The 21,709-nt window shown below is 37.0% G+C and overlaps 1 protein-coding gene across 1 annotated transcript; it reads left to right on the forward strand.

Moving 5' to 3' along the window:
* Positions 1–7,208: 7,208 nt before the first annotated feature.
* On the forward strand, positions 7,209–21,477 carry TMEM35A (transmembrane protein 35A). The gene is made up of 2 exons (XM_049766640.1): positions 7,209–7,465; positions 20,472–21,477. The coding sequence occupies exons 1-2, from the start codon at positions 7,346–7,348 to the stop codon at positions 20,862–20,864; spliced, it is 513 nt and encodes a 170-aa protein (XP_049622597.1). The 5' UTR covers positions 7,209–7,345; the 3' UTR covers positions 20,865–21,477.
* The last annotated feature ends 232 nt before the right edge of the window (positions 21,478–21,709 follow it).

The following is a 21,709-nucleotide window of genomic DNA, read 5'->3' on the forward strand; positions in this document are numbered from 1 at the left end:
TCCGTGGATGAAGCCTCACACTGGGTCAAATCTTAGGCCCGAGCATGCAACAGAGAAGACAGTCCAGAGAGAAATGCTTGCTTCTCTGATATAGCACAGTTCTTATTGTGATTTTTTCTTATTGTTGCAATGGTGTTCTTTTCTTAGAAGGAGCGCACGGCCGCGTAGCAAAGCGGAGCGGCCGTGCTCTGATGGAGCCTCTTTTGCTCCAATCCCAAGAGTTTCACACAAGAGGACAGTAGACAGATATTTACAGTTCACACTCACAGTTGGGCCCCTCTGCGCAGGCTTAGATTTGTGTCTTTTCCCCGCCTGATGTCCCAAGCAGGGAATCCAGCTTCTGCAGCAGTCTGCCGGCCGGTTTTTATGTTCTGAATCCCGCCCTGGAAATGGCCTCCGGGATAGGGAGAGCAGATTTCTGGAGCCTCTTTTGCTCCACTCCCAAGAGTTTCACACAAGAGGACAGTAGACAGATATTTACAGTTCACACTCACAGTTGGGCCCCTCTGCGCAGGCTTAGATTCGTGTCTTTTCCCCGCCTGATGTCCCAAGCAGGGAATCCAGCTTCTCAGGAGTACAAGTTTTAAGCAGTTCTCCCACCAGCAGGATCCGCACGTCTTTCTTCATGGCGCCGGCTCGGAGGCAACAAAGCACTATTTTAAGACACCAATTTGCCACATCTAGGCACAGCTCCTGTTGTGGCCTAATATTCCTCCATAAAAGGAAAATAATTTACAAAATATCTGAAGGAAATAATGGCCATTTAGGATTCTAAGACCACACTTTAATAAGCACCAAATGACTGTATGATGGATTGTACTCTAACAGATGACCTCATTAGCATTTACCCTTAAATTTCTGGATTGTAGGGGGCTACACACAAAATATTATCTATTGCTTATGTATAACAATTTTGTACACTTATGTTAACTCTTCACCTTCTGGAAGCCTGTGAGTCTGTGACCTTTGGGGCAATAATCACCCAAAGTTACCAACTCTATATAGTTAAGGCATAATCCCAAAAATAACATGATATAATGATAGAAGACAAATCAAAGACAGAATTTCATGGCTCCTGAGTATAGTGATGTGAAGGAAAGAAGTTGAGTAGAGAAGAAACACATATGAGGAATACAGGAGGCAGTGATCAAGGGAATTCAGGGATATTCATGGTGTTTAAGGAAGGACAGATCTAAATATCCTAATCACGGAGTCAACAAAAATGAAACCAAAGGGCCCAAATTTTAAAAATCAAATTTAAAAAAGTGCCTGTTATGATCACAGACCTGGCTAAGGGGACAGGTATGAGATGGAAACTGAAACATTGGTGGAGGGAGATTGACACTAGTGGTAGATGGGGGTGGGTGCTGAAACATTAAGTGTCTAATACTTGACTATGAATAACTTTATAAATCACAATGCTTTTGGGGGGATTTTGGCACACCCTGTGGCGCTCAAGGGTTACTCCTGGATCTGCGTTCAGAAATCGCTCCTGGCAGACTTGGGGGAACTTATGGAATGGCCAGGATGGAACCTGGGTAGGTACCAGGTAGAGTGTCTGTTTGGCAAACGTTCAACTGCTGTGTTATCACTCCAGCCCAACATAATGCTTTAAATACATTTTTTTGGTTTGGGGCCACACCCGGTGATACTCAGGGGTTACTCCTGGCTATGAGCTTAGAAATCAACTCCTGGATTGGGGGACCATATGGGACACCGGGGATTGAACCGCGGTCCATCCTAGACTAGTGGGACAAGGCAGACGTCTAACCACTTTTGCCACTGCTCCAGCCCCTAAATACAAAAATTTTAATAAAAAAATTAACAAGCGAGAGGCCAGAGAAAGGGTACATGTTATTCAATCCTCAATACTGCAAAATGTCCTCTGAGCACCTCTAGGGGTTATCCCTGAGCACGGAGCCAGCAGTAAACTATAAGCACAGACAAGTGTAACCCCAAATTAAAAAAAATAAAACAATTGAGTTAGAACAAAAGATCTTAAAACTGACCTAGTAAAATGATACGCTGGAATTTAAGACTCGATTTAGCTGTGTGAGAAAGCACATGCCTTACATTTGTGAGGTCCTAGATTTGGCCTTTGAATCCACTAAATAAGTAAAGGAACAAAAAACAGAACCTAATATGCAAAAAAGGATCATGAGCTAATTAGGACAGATTAATCAACAGTATTGAATGTAAAAACAAAAAGTAAAAGCATGAGACGTTAAGAAATGCTGGGGCACTGATGAAAGGATGGGTGCTTGTGCATTCTAATTTTGACTGAATCTGAATCATGAACAACTATAACTTTGTATCTCATGGTAATTCAATGAATTAAAAATTAATAAAAAATAAATACCTGAGAGAAATATACAGTGACTTAAAGTCACTTAAACTTAATTTAAAGTTACCTTTAAATTAAGCAAGCCTGTGGTCATGAATTTTGATACCTGGTTGATCTAGGAAACTCTGCTATATCAGATCATTCACACACACACATATTCACACACTCATACACACAGCTTTAAGAAAATATAGGCAAATATTTAATCTTGAGATTGGGAAGAACTTTCTAAGAATAGCAACAATTGAAAAATCACAAAAGAATTGCTAGATTTGACTCCATCAGATTTACTGGCAAACAAAAACTAGGAAAACTATTTAAAACATTATGCCAGCATGATATAAAGCATTCTTGTCCATCTATAAAAGACTAACAATATAAAAAGTAAAATGTGAAATAACATAAACTGACCATTAAAATATGACCATTTAATAAATAGATGACAAAAATATTCTAACATGCTGATAATGAAATATGAACTTTGTTTCTTCCCTGTGTTGCTACTGCTTCAGTATAGGGATATGAACTAGATTGCAGTGTGCTAGAGTTTCATATACTTGATTGTGGTGCTCATACATTTTGTTGTGGTGTGCTTGTGGGGGGTGCATGTAACTCTTTTGGTGGACCATATTCTTACAACCTAGACATGTAGGAGTATATATGGAAGGCACCACAACATGATCTAAGGCATGCAATTGTGTCGCTTTCTCAAATTCTGCAGTAGAATTTTCTTGATTCATAAAACTTTTGAAGATGTAAAGCATCATGGAAAAGCATCATGGCTTTTCATCAATGGCTATACTTACCTATATTACTAATGGAAAAGTAAATTTCTTTTTGAAAAGTATGTTTATATTGTGGATTAAGATTGCTTTAATATTCAATTGTTAATATTAATTAAAGGCATGAGCCTTAGTACAGTGAATAAGACATTTGTCTTGCATGTGGACAGCCCAGGTTCAATCCCTACCACTGTGGTCATTAAAGCCCCTGATTGCAGAGTCAAGAGTAATCCTTGATCACAGCCATGTATGGCACAAAAACAAACAAAAGTATGAAATAAAGAAGCAGCAGCTGCAAATTGAGGAAAAATAAAGGCTTTTTATATAGGATAACTTAATAATTGCAAGGGTTCCTGGTCTGGATTTGAGCAACTTCCTGGATTTGAGCAACTTCTTCATTCCCTGCTAATTTAATTATTCATAAAATAGAGAGAAATATTTTAATTGGGGGGTCTGGAGAGTTGAGCTACATACTTGTGACACACGGATGGCTTCTCTGGCTCTTGGGGATGCCTGGGTTAGATCTAGAATTGCCCACAATCAAGGCAAATACCTTAGCCCCTGTACTATCACTACCTTCAAATTGGAGAAAATTATCATTGGAGAAAATTATCATTATTATTATTATTATTGCTTTTTGGCCCACACCCAGTGACGCTCAAGGCTTACTCTTGGCTATGTGCTCAGAAATCGCTCCTGTCTCAGGGGACATATAGGATGCCAGAGGATGAAACCAAGGTTCGTCCTAGATCTGCCATGTGCAAGGCAAATTCCCTACTGCTGTGTTATTGCTCTGGCTCCAAATTGGAAAAAATTAATAGTAATAATCTCCCAAAACATGCAAGTCATTTGGTATGCCTTCTGCCATCATCAGTAGATGTTAGTTATGATAATTATATATACATGAAATATATACATGTTTACATAATGTATATAAATATTTATATGAAAAATTTATTATTTTGACTCACTTAGCTTCTGGACAATTTTTTTATTGGGCCACACCCGTTTGATGCTCAGGGGTTACTCCCAGCTAACTGCTCAGAAATTGCCCCTGGCTTGGGGGGATCATATGGGATGCTGGGGGATCGAACCGCGGTCCTTCCTTGGCTGGTGCTTGCAAGGCACACACCTTACCTCTAGCGCCACCTCACTGGCCCCGCTTCTGGAAATTTTTAAGCAAAAACCACAGGAACATCAATATCTAGCATTAAGAAACTAATTAAATGAATTACAGCATATTCAAATGATGTTGATGTGTTACACATTCATTTAAAAAAGACTTTGGAGACAGTACTAGGTGGGAAAATAATAACAGATTAAAAATGGTCAAGCTAAAACTGACTTTACAGCCATATATAATTTAAAAGATACATTCATATTTTAGCATTTAAAATATTTAATTTGGGAACCAGGGAGATAAGGATAAGGCATTTTTATGACACACGGCAGACCTGAGTTCTATTCCTGATATTCCATATAGTCTCCCAAGCACCACTAGAGCCAGGAGCAACCACTGAGCACTTCTGGTTTGTGGTCCAAAATCCAAAAGAAATTTTATTTCTATGTACTTAGAAACTGTACTTTATTTACAGAGCCTCCATTCTCTTATGAACAAATAACATTCCCTTGAAATATTCAATGTCTATTTCTATGTTACAATGGAATACTAATGTCTCCAATATTTTATCAACTGTTGGAAAACTAATTTTCACACAGGGGTATTTAAAGAAAAGACTTGTAAAAATATTTTCCAATCAATATATTAATAATATAAAATTAAGAATGTGTTTTCTTTATTTAATATTATATATTTTATAATTACTATCAATCATTCCCATTAGCATGCATTTTGTAAGGAAGATAGTATATACATTAATTACATATGTGTGTTTGTATTTATATTATTATCATGTGTTTACCTATGTAACTAGTTTTCCCTAACTACTCATTTTACTGCCATATACAATGTAGGAATTTGGAAAACACATTTTAGAAATAAATACTTCAGAAGCTGGACTACCTTACGTAAGGTGCTTGCCTTGCATGATTCTGACCAAACTCAATTCCCATCATCCCATATGGTCCTCTGAGCACTGCCAGGAGTGATTCCTGAAAGCATAGCCAAGAGTAACCCCTGGGCATCACTAACCAAAATAAAAAAAATAAACACTTAATTTTGGTTTATTATTTGCATTCTATTTATAGATGAGGGAATTTTTCCCTCTCTAAAAATCTTACTTTGCCATAGCAAGTTCACTAGGAGAAGGGTCTACGACTCACTACCTAACTCACTTTATGTTTCTTATAGACGATTGAATTATGTATAGGTTGAATCATAATATTTAACAAGTCTAAATCTTTCCATGATAAGATGCAAATGATATCTATAACTTAAATTATTTATCTGTACTTAAATTTGTCAAGTATTCCCCCAGCAAAGATTTATTAGAATCTGAGACACAAAAGGCATTGTTCCAGGTAGTTCAAGGGATATATAAAAATTGTTTCAATTTCTAAGTGTTTGTAATCTCAGGGAGTTGTAGTGTGTATTAGAAAGGTTTTTTTTTAAAAAAAAAAGCAAGATGAGAATTATATCCACTGAGGCATCAGTTTAAGTAGATGCTATATTAGATAATTATTTACTTACATGGAATTCTTACAACAAACCCTTGAGTGAGAATTTTATAAATGTGGAGATGAAGATTCAGATATATTATGAAACATATTCAAGTCCACAGATTAAATGGTGGAACTGGGATTTAAATTATGGACTTTTGGGAATTTACCCCAAAGATTGTTTTCACTCCCCTAATAAAAACTATCAAAAAAGTGCATTCATCATGCATATCTTTTTTTGTGAAATGCAAACTATTAAAAAGAGAAGACGTAGAGCAATAGTGAAGATCTGGATATCTGGTAATGACTGCCTTGGTATGAATTCTGGTTTTCTATTCACTAGCTATAATTAAATAAATTCATACACAGGCAGTGTCTAGGACTTAATAAGTAGTCCATTACTAATGGTTGTTATTAAAGAAAGCCAGAGATGGGAAGATTATATCTATCTGTAAATAAAGCAAAAAGGCTTTCTGGAGGCAGTGACAATGAAAAAGAGGCTGAATTTTAAGGGATAGGTGTGCAGTAAGGAGAAAGAAAGGTCAAAGCTGTGGATGTAGGAAAGCTCAGGTTGTGCAGCAATGAGAAAATAGAAGAAAAGGGTGGCTCATGGTGTAGGAACTGTTAAAACAGGAACATCCAAAGAGCTCCAAAAGAAAGGCAGAAGTAAAATACACAGAGTGCTTAGAATATTAAAATTTAAACTGATTAATATCCCTGGGCTACTCAAAGTTTTCTGATAAAGCTTTCTTGTTAGTTATCAAGTCTGACAACCTTGCAGGTTTGGGGAGGGTAGATACCATCTGGAAGTACTTGGACTTACTTCTAGCTCAGTCCTCAGAGATTATTCCTGGTTCTATGTTAAGGGATCATCCAGTTCTAGGCATCAAACTGGAATGGACTGCACGTCAAGAAAATAACTATCTACTATCTCTCTGGCCAAAGTTACAGGATTTTGGAGGGGCACACTTGGCTATGCTTAGGCTTCTTCAGACTATGCTCAGGGATCAGACTAGTGATCAAATCTCAGTTAGCTGTGCAAAACAAACCTCGCCCACTGTACTATCATTCTGGCCCCCAAAGTTGCACCTTTTCCTTGAGTATTACCAATTGCTGGTACCAGCAACTACTAAGGACTAAAATTGTGATGGAGTGAAAGGAAAAGAAGAGAGTGGGGAAGAAGGAAACTTGTGCAAGTTACACTAAAGGATTAGAACGGGGTGAGTTGTGGAAAAAGAGTGATTCCCTAATTCTTCCCTCCAAAGCTGTTCAGAGACAAAATGCTAAATATCATTTATGTTCTCCCACCATTCCTCATTAAAAACACTGGTTTTAACTTAGATTTTTATTTAACTAAGATATTATGTTTGGGGCTAGTAAGGAGTAAGGTAGGGCATTAGGACCCAGCGAATGTTGTAGTGAGAGGTTGAATCTCGATCTTTCAATTTTTTTCTCTAGCTCTCTTTTCTCCCTTTGTCATTCCAGCTGACTGCAGCCTCCGCAGCGTTTCTCTCCTCTTTCTCTCCCCTCTTTTTCCTTCTGCGATATTTGTTTGCGACTTCAAAGCAGAAGGCTCACTTGGGACCTGCCTTGCTGATCCATGGCATCCCCCAGAACCATAACTGTGGTGGCCCTCTCTGTGGCCCTGGGACTCTTCTTTGTTTTTATGGGAACTATCAAGTTAACTCCCAGGCTCAGCAAGGATGCCTACACTGAGATGGTAAGTGAATCCAGGGGGTGAGAAAGCGCACTCCACAAAGGACTGCGAGTACCTCTCCCCTTCTTTCCTTCTCAGCCTACAGTCCCATCTTTTAACCCCTACACCTTCTTAGACTGTCCTTTCACCCCAACAACTTTTTCTGAAGAAGCAGCTGAACAGGAATGACTTTGTCTGTGGTCTATGCTAGGAGCAACTGTATAGGAGCTCAGAATGCCAGTTGGGGGAGGTTTTTATTCCCAAGTAACCCAGAAGGCTGAGACCTGCTTGACACCTGTCATTGGCGGGTGTCCTTTGGTCCTCTGAGCACAGGTAAAGTCTAGGTTACCAGTGTGAAAGTCTGGTTGATACCCTTGGAGCTAAGAGTTTAGCATAAACTGGAGAGTTTATCTTGGGGAAGGGGGAGAACAAAGACGGAGAAAAAGAGCAGGTTGAACAACTAAAATGAACAATTTTTAGGGGTGGGAACGATTCAGGACCAGAACTGATTGTTTTCCCCATGGGACATTCAGTCTCCCTGTACAAAGCAGTATTGATCCAAATAAAGGTCACCCAGCACCTGCCATCTTCTCTCAAAGGAGAGCTGGGTGTTTTGTTGTTGTTGTTGTTGTTGTTGTTGTTGTTCATTCTGTAAGCTAATCTGCCAAATCTACAAGGGCTCCCTTATCTCTCCCACAAAACTGTTTGTAATCCCCACCTTCCTTCCTGCTGATGCTAGAACTAGGCCCTCTATATGTTTTTCCTTCTGCATAACTGTAATCAATGAAGGTGACTTGCCAAAACATCTCTGCAACCTGGGGGCTGGGCTGCTCTTCCCGACGTGGTGTGAAGAGGATTTGCTTTTATCCTGTGGAGTACTAGACGTCTGGATTTTTCTAGCACTTTCTGTCTCTTATCTCCTCCCATCACTTTGCCTCATCATTTCCCCACCCCAACTGAAAGGAACCTGTGTCGCATTGCCTTTGCCAGACGCTAGTTATGGAATGTAGTCTATTACTCGGGTTTCAAGGCCAAGAAGGAAAGGAGCTTAGGAGAAGAAGGGAGATGTGAAAGAGACAAGAGGAAGCTAGAGGAAAATTGATTAATACATGTTAATAAGAATCAATAGCTCTCCTAAAGCACTACAGAGCCTTCTAGAAGAACTCAACGTGAGTGTAAATGGATGCAGATAAGTTTTACGTACTTAAAAAATGTTTCTAGAAAGCTCTGATTACCGTCTCAGGGTTGGAGCTGGTGTTTTCCATGTATCACAGAATCCCCTTGGGGTGGAGGACCGGGCTTCAGGGATAAATTCTAATATGTTTTTCCTCTCCTCCCCTCCTCCCAGCCTATAAGACCAGATGAAATTGAAATCAGGTCAAAATAAGTATGCAAGGCAGCCTGCACTAGGGACGCTACATAGGTGACGAGGGTTAGTGAAATCTTCTAAAGGGCTTGATGAAATTGAAGGTAGAAGAAGAAAAAAAATGCTACTACCTTTTCTCTTGGTAACAACAGTTTTTATTATAGTATAAGTTAGTAAATGTGATCATGTTTTTTTTTATTTTCTGCATATCCATTTTGCATATAGCTTTCCCTTTCCTTACAAGCATTCTTCAACATATTTCCCATTCCCAGACTCTTCACAGTTAAATTAGAAGTCCCCATGCTACACCCTGAATAGTGTTAGACTCTGCAGGCAATCCAACTAAGATGGAGTCACCGGGAAGCTTTCTACCAGCTTGGTCACAGAACATAAGGAGGACTAGCGAAAGTAGGTTTATAGTAAGCATAGTAAGCATCATCCTAGGAAATGAATTTACTGCAGTCTAGTTAAAGACAGATGAAACAAATTAGAATATTTCATGTCATACAATGGAATGTATTTAAATAGTATAATATGGATAGCATCCCAGTCCCCACTGTGTGAGTGTAGAACGATTTTATGCTTCTGTGCTCAGGGGCAGCAAGAAGAAATTGAAGGATTCTTATCTGGTTTGGAAACAGACTACGCAGTAGTATGTAGCTTCAGAAGAATTTTCAGGCTGCCCTTTTCCATAGTTTCCTGTCTTCAACCCTGGAATATTTACTAGATATTTCAGGTTGGAAATATGACAGGGACCACTGCATAGTTAATTTCTAAACTCATGGAAAATGAAGAAAATTTAATTCAAGTACAAATGATGGACGGGTGAATGAATGAGTCATTACAGAATTGACTTGTCTGGTTATAACTTCAGATTTCTCTGATGAGTTCATATTTATACAGCTCAGGAGCCATTTCTTCTGTCTCAGAAAGGGATTATCACCATTTACAACCACGAACCTAGATCATCTAGAATTATTAATTATTTGGGATTTTCTGTTTCCCAATTAGAAGTGATTATTTTACATTGCAAATTTGCGATGTATTGACTGCAGAGGCTTTCTTTATATGCTCTCGAAGTATTCTTGCTATTGTTCTTTAAGATGACTTAATCTTTAAAAACATCTGTTTAATAGATTCATTTTATTCATTTTTTATTATTTTACAGTGGACAAACCAAAGCAGAGCTAGTTTAATAAAAACAACTAAAATTATAGAAGAAGTTACTGTTTGGGCAGAGAAAAATAATCAAGTCCATGATTCAATGTTTTCAGTAGAGGAGACAATATTGATTACAATTGTTTTTTTTTGGGGGGGTGTCAGAACAACTGATTCGTGAAAATATCAAGTAAATACTTGTACAAGTTAACTAGAAATACCTAGTAAATAATTGTAGCCATTAACTTTACAAGTTATTCACATTTTCAGGCTTCATTTTACTTTGATATCAGTTTTTCAAACAAATTTATTTTACTTTTCTCTAGATTATTTTTTTCTTGTATCCCTTCTATGGGAAATTCCTATGCTTTCTGCTGAAAATCATTTTGAACTTCTTTCCTGTTTCTACTGAGGAAGTAAAGAATAGTTAATAGGAAAACTATAGGCTTTGAGTCATATGTTGATTTGGGTTTGAGTTCAGCCATTTTCAGAGTCTCAGTTTATTTTTCCATCTGTAAAATGTTAATAATAGTACTTGCCTTAGAGGTTGTTGTAAATGTTAACATATGAAAGTGGTTAGTACAATGTTGCATTTTCTCAGTGAGGTGATGACAATTGATTCTGTTATATTCAATGATTTTATGACTAATTTGAATGGTGATTTGAAGGAATTGAATTCAGACATTTTAAAGAGTAAGGTTCTATTTTCATAGTCTCTGTTGAACAACCCTTTAGGTAATAAGCTAACATAAAAAACCCACACTTGTGCTGGGTAATGCCAAGTGGATCCTGTGAAGAAGCAGAATTTTCAAGTGTGTCACACTATATCTCCTCCAGATTTAACACATGTTGTTATCGAATACTCTAGAAACTCATGTGAATTCAGCAAGACATCCCTCTTTTTTACCTAAAAGCATTCATTGACTCTCACTCTAAATTGGAAGACAACACATGGAAACTGCATGGCACATTCCTGTACAGTGACTTGCATACTTTTGGTATCTAGTCCTTGCAGCAGAGACTGAAACCTGTAAGCACAAGCAGCACATAGGAAATTCTTGTCATAATCATAATCAAACAAGGAATTTTGGCCCTTCATATGCCAGGACAGGAGTTATTTCTTTGCATTCTGTTACTGGAAATGTCAATTTGATTGATTTAAGTATCTAGAGTTAAATAGCTTTTCCTTTTGTGTAAACCTAGGAAAGATATTGGGTAGTTTGTTTACTATCCAGAGGTAATTTTAAAGTTTCAAAAATCATTGCTATTGGGGCCAAAGAGATAGCATGGATGTAAGATGTTTGCCTTGCATGCAGAAGGACAGTGGTTCGAATCCCGGAGTCCCATATGATCTCCCGAGCCTGCCAGGAGAGATTTCTGAGAGTAGAGCCAGGAGTAGCCCCTGAGCATTGCCGGGTGTGATCCAAAAACCAAAAACCAAAAAAAAAATCATTGCTATTAACTGATTCTCAACAAATAAGATTGTAATTCATTGAAATCTAGACTGCCCTCAGATAACTGCAATGAAGAAACTGAGTTACCCCAGAGAGGAAACTCACACAGTTAGTTACCTGAAGCTAACTTGCATTGAAGATTATACCAGGAATCTTGTAACTTCACCGTGGTCAAAAGCTGTTTGTTTCAAAGGGAATTTTGATTGACAGTAATCAGTGTAGTAATGAGGTAGGCATCCAATTTGGCTAATAGAATGAAGCTTGCCAACTTCCTTTTTAAGTAGGCATTGGAACAGTGAAATGTAGAAATTTCACTTCAACATTCTAAGCATTAGACGACATTTAAAATTCACTTAAAAGTGAAATTTAAATGGTGTTTATAATTCACATGAGTATTTGACAATTGCCATTTGATGAATTATTGATTTTAAGGAGTGATCTCTGATTCATATGTGCCTTTTCATATAGAAAATCACATTTAATTCTGTAAATTTTGTGGCAGTTATATATGCTTTATGGTGTAAGATAACAACCAGGCTGTGTGATTTTTATCCAAGCCATGTTTTGTTGGTGCCTACATCTGCTTTTATGTAATTTTATTGAGTTTTCAGAAATACAGTATGCATATTGAAAATGTACATAGGAATATTTTTAATCTATCTGTAAAGCCAAAACCCATATAAAATAAAAAGAACATGGCCAGCACTCCAGAAACACTCCTCCTGAATTTGTACAATTACTATCTCTTCAATCACAATTCCGATTTGGTATGTTTTTGAGCCACATCTAGAGATGCTCAGGGCTTACTCAACTTTGCAGTAGAGATTACTCCCAGCAAGGCTTGGGGTACCATATAGAGTGTTGGGGGATCAAACCTGGGTCATTGTGTGCAAGGCAAAGCACTGTACTATTACTCTGGCCCCCCAGGCATAATTCTTTCCTTGACTTCTAATTTAGCTTTTCCTGGGTTTGTGTTTTATATTATTGAAACTCTATAGTATTTAGGCCAAATTGTTTTTTTTTCCGACTCAGTTGACACAAGTGAATGTAAGTAAACCAAACTACTTTTCCTTTGTTTCCATTTTGTCCTTTTACCTGACTTAGGCCAGTTATATTATTATAATAAAATTAGTATTATGAGACAGTCTTGTTTAAATTAAAAGTCATTAATATGATGAAATAATGGGCCCTGAGGTATTGAGAATATAAAATGGTGAGAAGAAATAAAAGATATATATATATAATTAAATAAATTTCCATATGCTTTTGACTAATTTCTGAATCACATCTCCTTTTATACTATAAGAATCTGTTTCATTCATTGTTACTATGATTAAAACAATTACTATGGCTTGAAAATCTATAAATTTATAATTGTGTGTTTATTAATGATATGTATTGCTATGATTCTTTGACTATATCTTCAAATAGTTAATTTAATTTACATCAGAGGAAACTGTGGTGCAAAAATTAGTTAGTAATTTTCTCCAAACAATTTAGGGTTGAGCACATACTTTGCATGTGGGAGGATGACACACCAGAGTGTGTCTGTCAGTGTCCCCCTCCTCCCAAAAAAGTGAAGTCCAGTCTAGGAATATTGTGGGGGAAATTGACTCTGTGAAAGGAATTTGCAATATTTGACTAAACCCTTCTCTTTCTTGCTTTCATCCCTGTATAGAAACTATGGTTACAGTATGTGGGTCATTAAAATGGAAAAGAAACAGTCCTAACAACATGAATTGTAAGAGCCTTTTGGAGAGTGAGTCAATCAACTCCCATTATATCACTGCAAATCGTCTATAGATATCTAGTTGCCTAGAGATCTAGGTTCAATATTGTTAAAATTTAGGCCAAGCATTGATAGGGTGGCAAGAGCAAGATTTATTTGATGTCTCATCTTACTCTATAGGGAAAAGAATAAAAGGCTTCCTTCCTATAATGCCAAACCCCATCCAAGTTTAAACCCATCTCTAACAAACTAAACATTCTCTGTCTGGGGTCCTGGAGAAAAGGATGCTGTCTTTACCTACTAAGCTTTGAACTAAGGATTTGATGAAAACATGGAATCACATGCAATTTCTTCTTGAGGAAAGAAACAGGTAACAGATAAAAAATTATTTGCTTCTGCACTCTAAGAGGTTAGATAAATAATAAAAATTAATATGGGTTGAAGAGATAGTACAGTGTATAAGTAACTTGCTTTGCAGTCATACCACCTGGGGTGACCCCCAGTACTATCATACATGACCCTAAAACAAAAAATGTAATATGGAATTATACCATTTGGAGAGAAAAAAGAGAAAATATCATTTTAGTTATAGGAACACAATTTAAGATGTTTGTCCCAGGCTACATACAGATAAATATATGTAAGAATCTTTTCTTGACTAATGGACTAGCGCTAGCCCCAAACTGAATTTCTAGAAGCTATTCAACCAACACCTAGAAGTGTTGGCTCCAACTGACTGTAAGAAACTCATTTTGTTTCCTGTTTTTATTTTACCAGAAGATCCACAATTTTTATTGTAATTGAGGTGACATAGTTACAATATTGTTAACATTTATGCTTGTGTTGTACAAACCTACTGCATCTCTGCCACCACTGATATGACAAAGACCTCCTATACTGTCCTTATGTCACTTCTACTCTGCCCACATGCTCTCCTCCTCTCTAGTAATCTCAGTTCAGTAGTCAAAGTTGAAGGGTTTTTCATTTTTCAAAATTTCCCATTCATTTCCTTGATTTGTTTCTTTATATCCCATATCTGAGCAAGATCATCCAGTATTTGTCCTCTCTTTGACTTATTTTACTTAACAGGACACCTTCGAACTCAATTAATATTACAGCAAAAGACTATTTTTTCCCTGTAGCTAAATGATAATTCATTATGTATACAATATTCCACAGTGTATACAATATTTATCCACTGGTTGGCAATTAGATGTTTGACTTGTTTCTATATATTGCCTATTATAATTAGTGATACAATGAACATATATGTGCATATATGTTTAATATCTAATGTTTATATTTAGATAGATGACAAGGAGTACATTTGCTGGGTCATATGGAAACTCTTATTAATTTGTTAAGCAATCTCTATACTGTTTTCCACAGAGGCTGAAACAGAGGATAGTCCCACCAACAGTGAACGAGGATTCCCTTTGCACCACATCCTTGACAACACTGGTTGACCAGTTTTTTGTTTTTTGATGAATTCCATTTCCACTGATGTGAGGTGATATCTCATTATCCTTTTCATTTGCATATCCTTGGTGCTCAGTGATGATGAACACTTTCATATGCCTGCAGTCCATCTCTCTATAGATTTATAATTCTTAAATCTTAGGAAAATTCTCAATTCTTATACTTCTTGAATGGGACTCGTTCTGTTACTAGAAACGATCTTTAATTAAATGGATTAAAGCAGCCTCTTGGATCTAGATTTAGTTATCTTACTGTACCTCTGATCTTTTTTCAAAGTACAGGGGGAATACAGGTATCTAGGTTAATGTGAGGGGGAAACAGGAAGGTTTCTCTTCACCCACCAAAAGGTTCTCTGATCCTTGAACATGTTCTTTTACAGATGGATCTGTTCAGTTTAGACTAGGATCTTACTCTGTGTACTGTTCAGCATCTCCATTAATTTTGCTCAGAAAGTCTTTGAATATAACAATATGGAAGAAGAGAGGAAGAACAGCAAATACTTATGTTTTATCACATACTTAAGTAAATTGCAATGGCTAGGATGAAATAAATATTAATATAGGCAGAATTTAATGGGGAAAGTATGAGGAATAGGTGACTGAAACTGTCAGGCAAATGCTGTCAGATACAGACTTAATCTAAATTTTTGGTTTTGTCTTGCTCAGAGATATTATTTTTCTTGAGTGTTTTTATTGCTGTATTAAATTTTGCACCCTTGGGCTAGAGAGATATTGGATTAGGTTGCAGTGTTTGCATATGAAACTGTGTACATGAGGAACAGCTTGGCTCCCTAGCACCTCATGACTCCCCCCTGCACTGCCTCCAGAAATGACCTTCTATGTATTCTAAACTTATGTGTAGCATATGAACATTATTATAAGTACCAGTTGCTTCTAAGAGGTCACATTGATTTTTTGTTGCTTGTTTGGAGGTCATAACTTACAGTGTACAAGGCTTTATGTAAAATAAATCATACATGAAATTAATCCTAGCACCATATCTCCAACCTCTGGCAGACAGTTCTAAAAAATTAGAGTAGCCACAAAGGATTAATAAACCAATCCAGTTAGGAGAGTCATGGAGTCAGAGAGTCAGTCCCTCGTGATATCTCTCTGCCCTCCAAGCCAAATTACTCTTTCTTTATTAAACCAATATTAATACACCAGGAAGGGGAAAGGGAAGGGGAAGTGATCCAAGTTGGCTTTTATATATCAGAGGGCTAGATACAAAAGAAAGAGGCAATTGGGGGAATGCCTTTGTTTGGGTTAATAGCTGTTTAGGTTACAATGCCACCCTTTCTGTTCAAAAACAAAAACAACAACAAAACAGAAACAAAAAAAATGAAAAAAGCCACGCAAGTTTTGTTCTACTTTTCTCTGCCAGAGGCGAGAATCCCAAATCAGAACTTAAAAAATGGTTGTTATTTAGCATAGGCACAGTAAAAATTGGCTGTAAAAATGTCAAAAGTTAGATTGTATACATCATTCTTAAAACAAACAGATTTTTCCATATCTTTGTCTTATACATATCACAACATTTTCATAGACTTCTCTGAACATAAACTTTTGAACTTTTCTGCAGATATACTTTATTTGAAAATTTATAAACATTCTTTCACTGAACACTGTATAATGAGTCTATCGTATCCAAATTCCTTTTCCATAAACTTCCCTAAACAACATCACAAGAACATTTCTGTAGATATATATTTAGTTTGAAAATAAGTTTTTTAAAAATTTTTGTAATGAGCACTGTATTAAGAGTCTATAGTATCCAAGTTCCTTTTCCATTGACTTCTGTGGACAAAGACATTAGAACATTTTTGCAAATATAATTTGAGAATAAGTTTCTACAAAATATCTAATCAAATATCACAACAATTGGAAAACATTCCCAATGGAATAGCTGAGAGCCATTAGAAATGTAATAATAGTATGTATTTCCCCAGAACTGTGCAAACTAATATTAAAGTACCAAATTTGGATAAAAATTTTGTTTGCAGTGGGGCATAGAACTAAACAATATCTATTAAATATATACAGGTAAAACACACAGTTTAACCAGAAATACAATCATTGAACCAAATAGGATTGAAAGATTAACCTAGAAAAATGTTGCAGGAGGGGCTGGAGAGATAGCATGGAGGTAGGACAATTGCCTTGCATGCAGAAGGGCGGTGGTTCAAATCCCAGCATCCCATATGGTCCCCCTGAGCCTGCCAGGGGCGATTTCTGAGCATAGAGCCAGGAGTAACCCCTGAGTGCTGCTGGATGTGACCCAAAAACCAAAAAAAAAAAAGAAAAAAAATGTTGCAGGAAATTTTGAAAGCAGCTTCTCCTCAGTTGGGCTTTAGCTGGGCTTGGATTCTCCACCTTCTCCATCTTTCTCTTTTGTAGTAGGCTGCTAGGTCATTTGGGACAGAAAGGCCTTTGGTTCCTGGGCTGGAATCTGGGTGCGAGGGACTTGTTCATCTCCCTGCTGTGGTCCCTCTCAATTGGGGCTTCCTTTTTGGTTTCTACCCCAGCTGTGACCTCAATCAGCTGCTGCAGGTTGGGGGACCAAGATCCTCACACAAAGCACCTTTGGTAGAATAAAGGCAGTGGGCCTTGGCCTTTGGAACACTGCTCAGAGTCTTCAGCTCTCTCCCCTTCACGGCCTGTTTCTGTCCCATCTGGGGGCCCTCTGTCACATTCAGAACAAGGGCCATATGCACTGATGTTCCACTGATGGGCTCTGCACTCTCAGTCAACCTCCAGGAGGCCATCATAGTGATAATCCACCAGAGTGTCAAATAACTCACCATCATATGGGTCTTTTCAGGTCTTCTGGTCCCTGTTTGGGTGTTAATTGTAAAATAAATCCCCCAAATTGTGAGATCACCCCATGCACCGTATTTCTACCCCCCAGCAAATGGGTCTGATGAAGGTAGGGTAGCCATGAGAGATTAATAAACCAATCCAGTCAGAGGAGTTAGTAGTCAGTGGCTTCACCCTCATGATGTCTCTTTGCCCTCAAAGCCAAACTGCTTTCTTCGTTAAACTAATAACAATCCCCCAGGAGAGGGGAAATGAAGTGATCCAAGTGGGTTTTTATATGTTAGAGGGCTGGGTGAAAAGGTAAGAGCAAATTTGGGGAATGCTTATGTTTTTTTGGGTTAATGCTGGGTGACATCTTACAGCTTATTATTAGCTGTGTGTTCAGGAATGACCCAGTAGTGCTTTGGGAACAATATATTGTGTTGAGAACTTAACAGCATTCAGGGCAAGTATCTTATCTCCTGTATTCTCTTTCTCGCCCATAATCATACTTCTATTTAGTTTGTAGACTCTCTCTCCTTTTTCTCATTTCTAAAGCATCTATTACATATTTTCCTAGAAACTCACACATATACACACATTCTTGTATGTATAATGTTAAAACACATATTCTAGTAACAATTCGTTCTATATATTTTTAGTCCTGACCTTGCTTATTGAGTTTTTATTGCATGTCTACCAGATACCTTTCTACAGATATCTTAGATATCTCTACAGATATCTGCACCACAAGGCAAGATAATTTTTTCCACTTTAATCCCTTACTACCCTTTTTGTTATTGCAATGATCAGGGATTGAACATCCTTGGTTATAGTTTACTAGAGATCATATACTTTGTGTGAGTCAGGGTCCCAAATGTTAGCGATATTGGGATTGCATTTGATGCATTTGGAGTAGTGCCAGTGATCAAACTGGCACTATATGGTATCATATATGCAAGGCAGGCAATTTACCACAGAACAATCTCTGGTCCTTACAGAGTGTAGACATTTTCCTTTTCACTAAGTAGAAATTCAAATTCACATTCAAGAATATTCATATTCAAGACTCAATATTTATTGACATTTAATTCAAAATATATTTTTTAAAAAATTTTGTACCATACCTGGCTGTGATCAGTGGGGTCATCAGTAGTGCAGGGTTGGGCTGTATGCAAGGAAAGCTGTACTATCTCTCTAATCCCTCAGATTTTCTTTACTTTTTCCCTTTTCATCTATCTTCACTGTCTTTACTTTAGTCTAGGTCTGTCACTTACCTCCTTGCTTCTGAGCATATTTCTTTCTTCCAATCTGTCTTCTACAAGGGATTTAATAAAAAATTATGTGTTCCCCTCGACTTACAGACTAAATTCAAGTTCTACAATACAATACATATAATTTTACATGATCTTGTCTATATGTATAACTCCTGTATCATGTCTCACCTCCCTCTACTTTCTTCTAAACTATGCTGAGCTGGGTAGTGTTAGCAACACACCCCGTACCTTTTGTACTTCAAGGATTCTGCCCACTTGTTTTTCTCTGCTTGCAAAGTCTATTGACCTATCAAACACATGATCTTTTAAGATTTTGCTCTAGAGTTTTCTCTGTCTACTTCCTTCCCCTGGTATGCCTTAATGTACCTATAACATGACTTTTTTCAACACCAATAACACTTCATTGCACTGAGGTATTCAATAATAGTTTTTAAAAGATCAAGTTTCATGAAGGCTGGTCCTTTGAAAGCCCGAATTCTGTATTCAACATACCTAGTAAAGTGCCTTACAAAGGGAAGCACTTAAACATTAACTGAATCAATGGATATTTAAGTAAATAAAGCATTAGTTAACTAAGTGGGTTAAACAATATGATGCCTGAGGATCTAGAGAGCTAGTAAGAGGGTATAGAATTAGCCTTTTATGTGGACAATACACGTTTGATCCCTGGCACCCCATTTGGTCCTCTGAGCTCTGCCAGGAGTCATCCCTGAGTGCAATGCAACAAAACCTTCCTGAGCACTGCTGGGTACGGCCCAACTCCCACACCTGATAAAAATCTTACCAATTTACTTAAAAATAGCAATAGACCATCTAAATAGTGAAAAATATCATTATCTGATATAAAGGTAAATATAAATCTACTGTTGTATAATATAACCAATGACTTCCTACTCCTATGTCTTTTATTGATTTATAAAGGAATAGCCCTTATACAGATCTGTTATATACCATTAACTATGCTGCTTTGTAATACTATTATCTGTTTCCCCTCACTAGACTGAGAGCTTCTTGATCTTATCTTATTCATCTCCATAGTTCCATTGCATAATTCATAGTAAGTGCTCAATAGATGTTTATTAAACTAAAATTAATGAACTTCAACCAGTCTAATCAAAGTAGTGTCTTATAAACATCCAGGAATTTATCTTAGTGGACATGAGGAATATTTCCATTCTGCTATATTTTAAAGATATATAAGTGTCTGACATTTGCATATTTTAGTTTTTTATATTTGCATAGTACATCCTGTTTTTTAATTATTTTATATATTCTACAAATGTAAACTCCAGATCAGCCTCTTTTCTGAATATCACAGATTACAAATTAGGGAAGCCCAAATTTGTGAGGCTTTACAATATTGTACTTTGCCTTATTTCATTTTTATTTGTATTCATATACATCTTGGTTTGATTAGGCAAATGCTAAAAAGTATTTGAATAGACAACTTCTAAAAATGTTGACATGTCTATACCATATCAATTTCTATGGAAAAATTAATTTTATTATAAAACATTAAGTTTATTTTTTATAATTAGGAAAAACATAAAACTATATTGGCATTTTTTTTACTTTTGATTTACTAAGTTTTTAATCATAGGGCTTTGCTTATTGCTTTTTATTTCATAATAGCAAGGCATTTAATAAGGGACACAGTAAAAAATAGTAGATCGTTGGCTGGCATGACAAAAGATAACCTTGCTCATGTTTTGTTCATTCTAATGTTAAAATCTTGGTTAATTATGTGATATCCTTATGGTATTTCACTCTAGAAACGTGCTTACAAGAGCTATGTTAGAGCCCTTCCTCTGCTCAGGAAGATGGGAATCAACTCAATTCTTCTCCGCAAAACCATTGGCATCCTTGAAGTGGTCTGTGGCATCATCATGACCCTAGTGCCTGGACGTCCCAAAGATGTGGCCAACTTCATACTACTCTTGCTGGTGTTGGCTGTGCTCTTCTTCCACCAGCTGATTGGTGATCCTCTCAAGCGCTATGCCCATGCCTTGGTGTTTGGAATTCTGCTTACCTGCCGCCTGATGATTGCTCGTAAGCCTGAAGAACCGTCTTCTGAGAGGAAACCCTCACCAGGGAAAATTACCAAAGCTGAGGATCAGCCCACTTTATATGAGAAGGCCCCCCAGGGTAAAATGAAGTTGTCATAGTAAAATGGAAGTACAAAGGAAGTGATTAATGTGGACCCTTCCAGACAGTTGCCTCTGTAATACCCAGAAAGATGTCAGTGTGTGTTTTTCATTTGATGTATTTATCTTGGGGGAAAGGGAAACATTTAATTTTCAGTTTAATAGCGCTTTGGCTTGTGTACATGTATACTCTGAAATGACCTTCCCTCATAGACCTATACAGTGCACCAACTTTTATCACTCTGGAGCAACTCACATCTTGCGGCTTGTACATGGCTAACTATTGAAATGTGTTTGGGGGATGGACTCCAGCAAGGATGTGATTTTGAGATTATATGTAGGAAAATGTATTTACTGTATGTGTATTTCTGCCCATGTACATATAGACATATGCACGTGTGGAGCTCTGATCTTGAATTAATCCTGCCCAGGCATCCTTACCCTTTTTTGCAAAGGCAGTATCTCTTGTAAGAAGAATCTTTTCTTAGAAAGCACATCATGTATTCATGTGGGTGAAGAAATCTTTCAATAGGTTAGGCTGAAATTTTAACCCTACCAATTTAGAAAACAATTCCTTCAATTTGGTATCCTGAATTATATGTAAAATGGATTGCACTCAACTTTAATAGTTGTATACATTTTAATATTCTACAATAAATTTAAATAAAACTATCACTAGATACTCTGCCTAATGATTGCATAGATTATCAAGATTATCTGTACAATCAATAGATAATCTGATTTTTCAAGTAGTGAAATTTGAAGCATCACTCTGCCTTTGTCTAAACTTCACCTACTAAACTCCTTTACTCCCTTTACTTCATTTTGGAACTGAAGTTTGTTATCAGTAGTCTTTATGGTATTTC

The sequence above is a fragment of the Suncus etruscus genome, chromosome X (genome assembly GCF_024139225.1).
Source record: "Suncus etruscus isolate mSunEtr1 chromosome X, mSunEtr1.pri.cur, whole genome shotgun sequence".
NCBI classification, from domain to species: Eukaryota; Metazoa; Chordata; class Mammalia; order Eulipotyphla; family Soricidae; genus Suncus; species Suncus etruscus.